The sequence below is a fragment of the Bidens hawaiensis genome, unplaced genomic scaffold (assembly GCF_021521415.1).
Source record: "Bidens hawaiensis isolate Kalapana, Puna unplaced genomic scaffold, B.hawaiensis_p1.1 tig00022665_1, whole genome shotgun sequence".
In the NCBI taxonomy this organism is placed as follows: Eukaryota; Viridiplantae; Streptophyta; class Magnoliopsida; order Asterales; family Asteraceae; genus Bidens; species Bidens hawaiensis.
In genome coordinates, this window is record NW_027493532.1 from 360544 (window position 1) to 372931 (window position 12388).

Genomic DNA, 12388 nt, shown 5'->3' on the forward strand with positions numbered 1-12388 from the left:
CACGGCTAACTATTATTTATACATGTGTGTTAATCATCCGTATACTTAATTAAGTGGGTCATTTAGTTAACCTATGCATCATCTAAGTTGGGCTTGCTTGTTAGACTTAGGATAATGGGCCAGCTTGTTAACTATCTGGGCCCAACTGGACTCAAACCCAAAACTCAACAGAGGACTAGTCAGCCGAGAACTCTTGGCAGAGAACTCAACCCGACCGAGAACCATGGTCTTGACCGAAATCCGAGTTTGACCGAGATCCCTGTCACCGAGAAATCTGACCGAGAACTCCAAGGCAGAGAACTCGTGGCCGAGAACTCTGATTGGCTGCATGCTGAGCGATAACCACATGGTTTGACCAAGGATTCCCAATTTTGGCCGAGAATCCCCTAGTCCAGTTCATCTTTCTATTTTACGTTTCTTCCTTGCCTAGTTAACTTGTTTTATGGCTCATCTCATTGGTTTTAGCCATCTTTGCTATTCATCCTAACCGTTTTACATCCGTTAGTGGTTCTTTATTAAGATCCAACCCTCTTTAGGTACAAAGTTTAAACCTTTATCCCATTTTAGGTCTAAAGCTTAAAGCTTTATCGATTTTAGACCCATTTTTGCTAGATCCTTAGCAAATGAATAGATTAAGTCCACTTTTCTCATCAAGTTTGAAACTTTATGAAACATCTAGGCCCGATCTACGCTAGGGTTAAGTTTCATAGCAAACCGTTCATAAAAACGTAAACTTTAGGACCAAGAACATACCTTTAATCGTTAGTAAGGTTGCGGTCTAGCTCGGTTATGAACTTGTAGCGTGTATATAACTTGTATACCAAAGATCTATCAATAAAAGACTTGATTTGACCTCGAATCTTCCTTCTCCTCTCACGGCCGCAAATGGAAAGTTTGTGTGTGTTTTATGGAGGTGTGGGGAATATTATGGATAAGATGGATGGAAATGGAAAGATTTAGGGTTTAAGGGGTATTTATACTCCCTTAAGCCCATGGACCTAAGGCCCATATTTCCCTTTTAGTCCATGATTAATTATCTAATTAACCTCATTATCTTTCCATTTTACCCTTTTACTATCTATCTTTTTTACTCAAGTAACTTTTTCATTATGAGAAATAATAATATATTATATTATTTGAAATTTGGGATGTTACATACCGTTTAGACCAACGCTCGGATTAACTATAGTCAGAGTTGAGCTTTCCTTGGGAAATATTTTGAATCTAAAGATTTCCTGTTTGTAAACTGTTGCTTGTATACGATTCTCCTTTCATTAAAGCCAAAAATATATATGAGAATTAAAATTTCAAGTGAATCAATAATGAAATAAAAAAAGTTGAATCTGTAACATATATACAGATTCATAATTACATACGTACATTTTCATCCATGAGCACCATTTCAATCAGAAAATCCTCATTCACATTTTTATTGTCTTTTATGCTCCAAAGTCTTATAACTCTAACCTTAAGAGTTGATGGTGATGTTTTTAGAACATCAATCTCATTAAGCATGGTAAATTTTTGAGCTTCAATTATCCTATGAATAAAATTAAAACTTAACAGATTAGACAAAAATAATTGAAACATAAAAACAAATATTAAAACGGGAGGAGCTTACATTGTTGCAGAATTTTATAATTCAGAAAAGTATGATAAAGGCTTATGTGATTAGACATATGTTATATAGTAGGATGTAGAAAATAAAAATTTTGGTAAACGTATTATGTTTAGAAACTTTATAAATATAGTTTGAATATAATTTAAGCGGTTAATTGTAATTCATTATTCCAAAAATAACCGCTTGATAATTTTATTAAAATTATATCTATAATGTATTAGTATACAATAAAAATCTTTTAATATTAATTAAAGGTAACTGAAAACCATTATTAATATAATTACACCTATTTATTGAATTTTTTTTCTAAAAATAACAAATCGAATATATTGAAACTTTAAATTTAGAATGTATGATTATACAAAAATATTTGATTTCAATATTTAAGGTTAGAATTATTTTACTTTATTGTTATATATTGATTAATGAAATCAGTTACTGAAATCATTAATTCTTTACTTAATTACTTAATTATTGTTATTATCGACAATTATGATTTTGAAAGCTTACTAGAATTATAATATTAACAAAATTAAAAGTTTCTGTTTTTTGATAAAACTAAAAATAAATTGGCCTGAAAATAAAAGTAGACGGAAATTAGCCGGAAATCATAATTAAGATTGGACAAAGAAAACTATTATAATTTTAACACAAATAGATCATAAAATTGGTCGGATAAAAATAACCTAAAAGAATATTTCCATAAAAATACAAAAACAACCGGGGAAATAAATTGAACGGAAATTAGCCGGAATTTTAAATATAAATATTTGAAAAACAAAACAATAAGAACAGGTTAGCCGGAAAATTTTAATACTGAGAAAAAGAAAACAATTATAAATTATTATACAGAAATATATCAACAAATCGGTCGGATATAAAGTATTGAAGGAAACTTTTTCCAGAACAATCAATCCACATCAGAAAACAAAAAAATTAATAATTGACCAGAAGAATCAGTAAACATCAGTAAACATAAAATAGGCGTATGACAGATTTGCCGGAAAGATTGAGAATGAGAATTTTTTAAATAAAATAACTGTATTTGCAAAATTAGAGTGATAGTTACCTTCAATATAGTCATCGGATAATCAAATCCCACTATTTTGATGTCTCCAATCGGTTCGAATCCAAATTCACAAATACGGCTCGAATTGTTGATAAACAATGTAGAGGTTCGATGGTGGATCTGAATGACGGATGTAGGATTCGTATATTCATCGGAAAGTTACAACGAAAATCAGTGGTAGAATTGATTGTAGATCTCGCGGCCGAAATTAGGGCTGGTGTAATCATCAGGAGATTAGAGAGTGAATCGGTGGTGGAGATCTATAGTTTTTGTGAAAAAAAAAACGGGTTTTGAATTTTTATGACTTTGGAGACCAGGACACGTGGCGCAACATTAGACCTTCTGAGAATGGTAACTTGCTGACTGGATGGCACATGTGGACATCCTAGTTGAAAGCCATGTGTCCACATTGTATTGATTTAATAATATTTAAAGATTATAACGTTTTTAATTAAATATTCTCTTACAATCCATTATTATGTTATTAAGAGTTACAAATAATGTTGAAAATACTAACCGTAAATTTTTAGTGGTTTTTAAGTGAAGCATAATTTATGCATGTTTATACATATAATTGTGTATTTATCAATAATAATTAATTGGAATTTAATTATGTTTTGAACGAAATCAAATAATTAATTTGTATTAATTGTATTAAATTTGCTTCAAGTAAAAGAAAAAACGGTGGACGCATTTTGGATTTTAAAAAATGCATATATATTATGTTGATATTTTAAAGTCAAAATATGACATTTTAAAATTAAAAGTTAGACCTTTTAATTCAAACATGGTTTGTTAATTTTTTTCAAGATGGTAGGTTACTAACTATAAAATTTTCGAGATGGTAATATTAAATTCAAACATGGTTTGTAATAAATGATTTAAATTGATGTGCAAATAAACACGGGTACTATCTTAGAATAATAAATATTACAGTTATTGATGTGTAAAAAATGTCTTAGATATAGTTCATCTTTTGAATCAACATGTGATAAAAGTTTTGTTGAATCGACATTGTAGAATTGCTTTATTGATTTGGAGACTAATTTCTTTGTTTGCTTATTATTTTACTAATAATATAAGTTATAAAATATTTTAAATTTTCATTTATCTTTATTAGTCTTTGCATGTTTTTGTATTTAATTCAAATAAGTTATAATGACTTATAATTCTTGTAAAAGTATCATTTATTTTTAAGTACAACATTTGCATTTCATTAAATTTATATGATGTTACATATATATTACGTTTTTAAATATGTTCCACCGTGTGTAACACAGGTACTATCCTAAATCAATATTGTAATCCAATGATCTGTTTCTTTTAAGAGATTTAGATCACTTGAAAGCTTCTAATGTTATAAAAGAAATGACACATTTGGATTTGGAATATGAAGTTAGTGATAAATGTTTTTCAAGATGGTAATATTTAATTCAAACATGGTTTGTAATAAATGATTTAAATTGATGTGCAAATAAACACGGGTACTATCTTAGAGTAATAAATATTACAGTTATTGATGTGTAAAAAATGTTTTAGATATAGTTCATCTTTTGAATCAACATTGTGATAAAAGTTTTGTTGAATCGACATTGTAGAATTGCTTTATTGATTTGGAGACTAATTTCTTTGTTTGCTTATTATTTTACTAATAATATAAGTTATAAAATATTTTAAATTTTCATTTATCTTTATTAGTCTTTGTATGTTTTTGTATTTGATTCAAATAAGTTATAATGACTTATAATTCATGTAAAAGTATCATTTATTTATAAGTACAACATTTGCATTTCATTAAATTTATATGATGTTACATATATATTATGTTTTTAAATATGTTCCACCGTGTGTAACACGGGTAATATCCTAAATCAATATTGGAATCCAATGATCTGTTTCTTTTAAGAGATTTAGATCACTTGAAAGCTTCTAATGTTATAAAAGAAATGACACATTTGGATTTGGAATATGAAGTTAGTTATAAATGTTTTTCAAGATGGTAATATTTAATTCAAACATGGTTTGTAATAAATGATTTAAATTGATGTGCAAATAAACACATGTACTATCTCAGAGTAATAAATATTACAGTTATTGATGTGTAATAAATGTCTTAGATATAGTTTATCTTTTGAATCAACATTGAGATAAAAGTTTTGTTGAATCGACATTGTAGAATTGCTTTATTGTTTTGGAGACTAATTTCTTTGTTTGCTTATTATTGTACTAATAATATAAGTTATAAAATATTTTAACTTTTCATTTATCTTTGTTAGTCTTTGTATATTTTTGTATTTGATTCAAATAAGTTATGATGTTTTATAATTCATGTAAAAGTATCATTTATTTATAAGTACAACATTTGTATTTCATTAAATTTATATAATGTTACATATATATTATTTTTTTTAAATATGTTCCACCGTGTGTAACACGGGTACTATCCTAAAACAATATTGGATTCCAATGATCTGTTTATTTTAAGAGAGTTGGATTATTTAAAGCTTGTTAATGTTATAAAAGAAACGACACATTTGGATTTGAAAAATGAAGTTAGTGATAAATGTTTTTCAAGATGGTAATATTTAATTCAAACATGGTTTGTAATAAATGATTTAAATTGATGTGCAAATAAACACGAGTACTATCTTAGAGTAATAAATATTACAGTTATTGATGTGTAATAAATGTCTTAGATATAATTCATCTTTTGAATCAACATTGAGATAAAGTTTTGTTGAATCGACATTGTAGAATTGCTTTATTGATTTGGAGATTAATTTCTTTGTTTGCTTATTATTGTACTAATAATATAAGTTATAAAATATTTTAAATTTTCATTTATCTTTGTTAGCCTTTATATGTTTTTGTATTTGATTCAAATAAGTTACGATGTCTTATAATTCATGTAAAAGTATCATTTATTTATAAGTACAACATTTGCATTTCATTAAATTTATATAATGTTACATATATATTATGTTTTTAAATATGTTTCACCGTGTGTAACACGGGTACTATCCTAAAACAATATTGGATTCCAATGATCTGTTTCATTTAAGAGATTTGGATCATTTAAAGCTTGCTAATGTTATAAAAGGCGACACATTTGGATTTGGAAAATCTAAATATAAAATTTAAGGTAACACCAATAATTAGTTATGTAGTTGGTTACTCTATTTTTTTTTTTACTTTTATTGTTTACTTTGTGTTTTCTATTTAAGTTATTAGTTTAGTTCATAACTAGAAACTTCTAAAAACATACAATAAACTTCTATAATCGTTTATTTATATGATGTTACATATATATTATGTCTTTAAATATGTTCCACCGTGTGTAATACGGGTACTATCCTAAATCAATATTGGATTCCAATGATCTGTTTCTTTTAAGAGATTTGGATCATTTAAAGCTTTCTAATGTTATAAAAGAAATGGCACATTTGAATTTGGAAAATAAAGTTAGTGAGAAGGTAAAATGGTTGTTAGACTGTGAGAACTATGAGTTAAATTTTGATGATCTTTCAAACTCTTTGGAATCTAAAGATAAAATTTAAGGTAACACCAATAACTTAGTTATGTAGTTGATTACTCTATTTTTTTTTGTTTTTACTTTCATTGTTTACTTTGTGTTTTCTGTTTAAGTTTTTAGTTTAGCTCATAACTAGAAACTTCCAAAAACATACAGTAAACTTCTATAATCGTTTAATTTGTTTGTCAAGTTGTGAAGGTAATTTGTTTTTTTTTTGGTGAAATTTGAAGAAGTTAATGGTTGGTAAAATTGACTCCGACATGTTTAGATCTTCTTTTGGTCTCTTCTTTTTATGTGTATATTTAGTTTGTCTTAGTATAAGCTTGTATTAAGACAATATGAATGATCAATAGTTTGGTTACTAAGTTATGTTTATTATATGTGTTTGTTTAATATGACAGTGAAAAAATATTATGATTTTGAAGACCAGTTTGTTGCATTTTTTTAAAAAGCATATGAATTTCTAAGATTGTGGTTATAAAGTTATGTTAAATTTTATGATTTTCTAAATGTTTTCTTGTGAAATTTTATGATTGTCTATATTTATATGATAATTATTCCAGTCACACATTTTGTTTTTATTTTTACATAATCTTCTAAATATTAATGTTACATAAACTCATTATGAATTACATTAACATATTAGTTTAATACTTAATTAATCAGGTTGCATGGTTTGTTTTGTTTTCCAGGTTCTATAGCAAAATGCTTTTGTTTTTGGACGGAAATTTTTGAAGTTCATACTGAGATAATACGATTTATATATTTTCATAACTTTGCTAATATAAACAAGTTTGTGTAACTATTAACTTTTTATTTGAAAATGCTACTCTCAAATATTTTGTTTAGGCCATCATAATGTTAATATATGGTTGTCTATTTATAAAATTTTATGGTTGTCTATATTGATTTAGTTATTTATCTATTTTTAACCCGTGTGTAACACGGGTACTATCCTAGTATATATATATTTAAAGTGATTACCTTTTTAGTATTTTTCGAAAGTGATTGCGAGTATAATCTTATTATGATAAAATATATTGATAGAAACTCCAGAATACCCGCAAAATGTTGGTTTGAGATTTCGGAACCAAAATGGAAAGGCTTGAGTGCACCACCACCGGCGGCCGGTATGCGGAGTATAAGCTGCCGTTAGAATCCTCAGCCACATTCAACCTGGAAAGAGCCGTATGCAGCCACGGATTCTTCATGACAGCCCCAAATCAGTGGGATCCACTCTCTAAAACCTTCCAACGGCCTTTACGCCTCTCATCTGATTCTGATATGGTTCAAATTTGTCAACCGCCACAAGCCTCTCATCTAATCCTCCGTGTATTCTGCGACTCCGTTCATCTATCTCCTCTACAACACCAATCACTAATGGTTCCTTTTCTAACTTAATAATATTAGTTTCTTAGGTTAATAGTAATTACTTACTTAGGCTATCTGTAGTGGGAGTGAGTTAGGGGCGAATTTGGGCGCGAACACCCCCCCCCCCGGCGATATGTGGGCGATTTGGGGCGGGGGCGGGGTTTAATTATCGCCTAGAGGATATGAAGGTTATTATTATTATATTATATATTATTATTATATTACTATTGTATATATATGTATATGTATACATGTTGTGTGTGATATATGTATATGTATATGTATATGTATATGTATATGTATATGTATATGTATATGTATATATGCAAAATGAATCCTAGAAACAACCCGAACCAACCGAACCACCCATTCCGTCCTTTCGGTCAACACCATGGTTCGCAAAACCAACCGAACGTGAACTTACAATGGAACCCGATGAACCTAAAGCAACCGAGCTATCCGTTTTAATTTCCTGACCCGAACCTAAACATGTACGCCAACCGAGCTATATGCTTTATTATATTTTTAGTTATGTATTTTTTTGTATTTCTTTTTAGTTTTAATGCATTTTTATTTAGTTATTTGAAGAAATTGTTTTTATTTGATTAGTTTAATTATAAAAAGAAAATTATAAAAAAAGATACTGTGGGCCCAATTTGTAGCCCCTACACCATTACACCCCAAAAACAAATTCGCCCCTTTTGCTGACTGGGCGCCACGTGTCACAATTCGCCCCCATTTGTAGCCCCTCCAATACATATAGCCTTAGGCTAATCATAATAATTTGCTAGTTAGGTTTATAATATTATTACTTTGTAAGAATGGTTCTTTTTTCATAAAACAGCTCCATTATTTTCATTGAGCTAGTTAATAAAGTTTACATGTATAGATTACCTAAACTTTTGAAAGAGAAATGAATTTGGATTGGATGTTGCAGGAGCAAGTGAGGAGAATGCTGTGTTTGTCAGATGCGGAGGAGAAGAACGTGAGGGAGTTTCAAGAAATGTATGATGAAGCTAAAACATCTGGTTTTGGGAGAATCTTTAGGTCTCTGACGTTGTTTGAAGACATGGTTAAGTGCATTCTTGTCTGCAATTGCCAGTTACGTCTCTCTCTCTCTCTCTACATTAATCTATATGAATGTAAACTTGATTAGTGTACACTCGTGTGTGTGGTTACAGATCCAACAGACAGGAATTTATGATGTGACTATAATAATTGTATGTATAAATAATTAGTGTCAACTGTCATTATTCCAACAATGGTCTAATGTATTAGGGTGTTATAACAACACTTGAGAGTAGCTTAAGATTGTATAGAAATAAACTTAAAGGGAATTTAAGCACTTGATATTGTTTAAAAGATTAATCACCCAAATTTATATCTGCATTAAGCAAATGCATAGAACATACAAAAGTCGTGTTGCTTAAACTGTTCTGTTAGCATTTACCAGTGACATAGATAATGATAATATCCAACAATTGCAGAACCTTAGAGGTCAATATTGTTCAGAAGCTCTTTACTGTGAGCATAGTTACAGTTAGGGATGTTCAACGAATCGCATTTTGAATATTCGAATTTTTAGAATTTGAAGATGGAATCGATATCGATTCAAATGTGAAATAGATTCTACAAATTCTATTTTATTCGAGTTTGAATTTCGAATTCTAATCGAATTCAAATGGATTCAGTTTAAGTTGAGCATAAGTAACCTTTAGTTTTTCTCTTCCTTTTAGGTGGTCCAGGATGTTAAGCATGGCTAGAGCCCTTTGTGAACTGCAACTTGAGCTGCAGGACCCCACCCGCGTTACTAAATTGGCTCCAAAAACTCCCACAAAGAAAGAGTCAACCAAACGAAAGATGAAATCACAAGGAAAATCAAGAAAAGTTAAATCAACTTTTGAAGCAGATGAAGCCTTGAAGATCGATTCTTGTGACACATGTAGCAACACACCTGAATCCAATAGTGAAAAGACAGATTTGCCCTTCATGGGAAACTTTCCAAGCCCAGAAGAACTAGCGGTCCTTGATGTAAATTTTCTAGGAAAGAGGTGAAATCTTGGTTATAGAGCAAGTTGAATATTGGGACTTGCTCAAAGTGTTGTTGAAGGTAGAATTAACCTAAAAAAACTTGAAGAAGATTGTGGTGATGAAACATCTTTATCTAATTACACGAAGATGAACGAGCAGTTGGGAGAAATCAACGGTTTTGGTCCTTTTACACGCGCCAATGTGCTCATGTGTTTGGGATTCTACCATGTAATCCCATCCGATTCTGAAACGCTAAGCCATTTAAATCAGGTTCTACTTTCCTTTATATACTCTAGGTGGCAGGATGTGCTGGTCGTAGGCCTCTGAATGAACACGAACGGAGTATGTTTGTGTTCGTTCATTTGACTTTAACCTAACAAACGTTGGGGCACGAACATTTAGACGAACAGGGTTTTCTTTTTCATGTTTGTTCATTAAGAAAATGAGCATGCTCGTGTTCGTTCATTCGTTAACAATATAAGCGTACGAGCATACCTGAACATAGGTGACGAACATAACTGAGTTAATTAAAAGTAAATGTGAAAAATGTGTTGTCCTAAAAACGTATTAAAACTAGACCAAATTTTAATGGGACTATAAAATCTGAATGAATATATTAAGTTAATAAACAAACATAAATGAACGGACAAGACACGTGTTCATGTTCGTGTGTTTGACTAAATGAACCAAAAGTTTTGTTCATGTTTGTTTTTTTATTAAATAAATGAATATGAAAGAACTTCCTGCAGAGAGTTCGGTTCATTTATAGGCCTAGCTGGCCTAATAAAGGTTCTAAATGGTTTCGGTCTAAAACAAGTCGTTTTTTGTACTTTCAAATTGGGTTAGGTTGAACTGCATACACCTTTTGTCCATTTATGTTCTTTTCCCATATATAGTCGATGCATTAGTAGTGTATGCTTTAAACTGCAAAATATAGGAGGTAATATGCTTAAAAATAAGACATTGTGAAACTTTCAACCCATTTGACACGTTCTCCTAGCTAAATTTAACTAGTTAACAAGTTTGCTCGACACCCCTAAAGTTATCTGGCCAATTTATCACTGTTAAACTCAGACCATCTTTGATAGCAAACAGTGCATTTGTGAACATATGCGCCGCATATGTTCACAGCATTTAGGAACAAAATCCGTAATTTGTCCCAAACTATAGGGACCATACGTATCAATGTGTCAATTACCATTTAGTTTTTATTATTTCATCCCTTTGAGATGATCACAATCCGACTAGAGCCATTCGTAGGTATATAGATTAAAGTGGCTACGTTTTGCATTTATTTTGTTTAAGGTTCATGGAAAGAAGTCCACAATTAAAAACATCCAACAAGATATTGAAATGATATATGGGAAGTATGCACCCTATCAGTTCTTGGTGTACTGGTATGCTTATCGTGTCATTTTTTTTATCCTTTTTTTTTTCATTTTTGCAAAATGGATTATATTTGTTATTAAATTATGTTTTAATAAACCAGGTCTGAAATATGGTCCTTTTATGAAGAAAGATTTGGGAAGGTGAGTGAACTGCCTAACACTCATTATAAACTCATAACTGCTGCAAATATGAGATACAAAAATGGTATGTTGAAAGACATATTGGGTTATAAAAGAATGTGGAGTTTTACGACATTCTTGTGTGTTACCTACCGTGTACAATTTAAAATTGGATTTTTAAATCGAATAACAATATTTAACTTTAGTAATATTTCATGATGTATATTTTTAGATAAAGCACGCAAGCGGTCCAAAACAGAGAATGAGCCGCAGAATAAATCGAAGGACTTGTAGTTTAAAATTGTTGTAACAATCTATAATGTATTTTAAACGGGGTTTTTGTCACGACTTGACCACCAATGGTGGATTCATGACTTTATTTGAATGGGGGTTCACTGTTTTTAGGTGCTCGATTTCATAGGATTGGGCATAAAAATTTTCAGGTCGATGCGACGCTTTGGGTCAAGTAAGGTTAATCACATAATAAAAATACAATACACTAATTAAAAGAAACGTCTCAAACATGCCTTTGTCATTGGTGTAACTTTACGAGTGGGCTAATGACCTTGTATTTTTCTACAATTAAATCTATCTTAAATTTCCTCTTTATTTCATAAGAGCAATGGAAATAGGTGGGGTGAAACAAGCTAGTGAAACCTTATCTCTCTGCCACGTCTGCGCTACATCAGCTTTCACATACCCATTTCATATCCACATTTTTACTGGAAATGGGTTGTGTGAAACAGGGGGGGGGGGGGGAGTGAAACCATTATTATATTAATTTTTTAATATTTTTATAAATTTAAATTTTTTGAAATAACACATTAAATTAAATAAAAGAGCTACATTAAATTAAAAAAACCTACATTACTTATTAAAAAAAAACTCCTAAACCCACTCGTTTTTCTCAGCTATCTCCTTTTGTTTTTTCTCATACCACCTCCTTTTGAAGCCCGTTAACGTGTCAAGGTCGATAGCCATGATCTCCATCTCCTCTTTCTCGATCCTTCGCCTCTCCCTCTCATCCTCCCTAAGGTTGAACAGTCGCATCTGTTCAACCATTAGTTTGCCGACTTCCTCGGCTTCGGAAGCAGACCCCAAAGCAATGGATTTTGCTTTCTTCCTTCCAATCGGGCGCTGAATGTGGTCCTTGTCGGCCAAGTCGTATAGGTTTACATGAGTCCTAGACCTTCTGTCGGATGCGCCGGGACTGGCGTCAATGTTGGCATCGGCCGAGGATCGTTTGTTTGACCCCG

General features: G+C 30.7%; 1 protein-coding gene across 3 annotated transcripts; it reads left to right on the plus strand.

Moving 5' to 3' along the window:
* Positions 1–7314: 7314 nt before the first annotated feature.
* LOC143565945 (uncharacterized) lies at positions 7315–11488 on the plus strand. 3 transcript variants are annotated; one of them, XR_013141155.1, is made up of 6 exons: positions 7315–7605; positions 8531–8694; positions 9330–9894; positions 10930–11021; positions 11114–11217; positions 11365–11488. XR_013141155.1 is itself a non-coding variant. In XM_077052775.1 (6 exons), exons 3-6 carry the CDS (start codon positions 9772–9774, stop codon positions 11424–11426), a joined length of 381 nt encoding a protein of 126 aa, XP_076908890.1. In that variant the 5' UTR covers positions 7328–7605; positions 8531–8694; positions 9330–9771; the 3' UTR covers positions 11427–11488. The 3 variants fall into 3 exon arrangements, 1 of the variants encoding a protein (XP_076908890.1); XM_077052775.1 differs by having other exon boundaries at positions 7328–7605; XR_013141154.1 differs by having other exon boundaries at positions 9330–11021.
* The last annotated feature ends 900 nt before the right edge of the window (positions 11489–12388 follow it).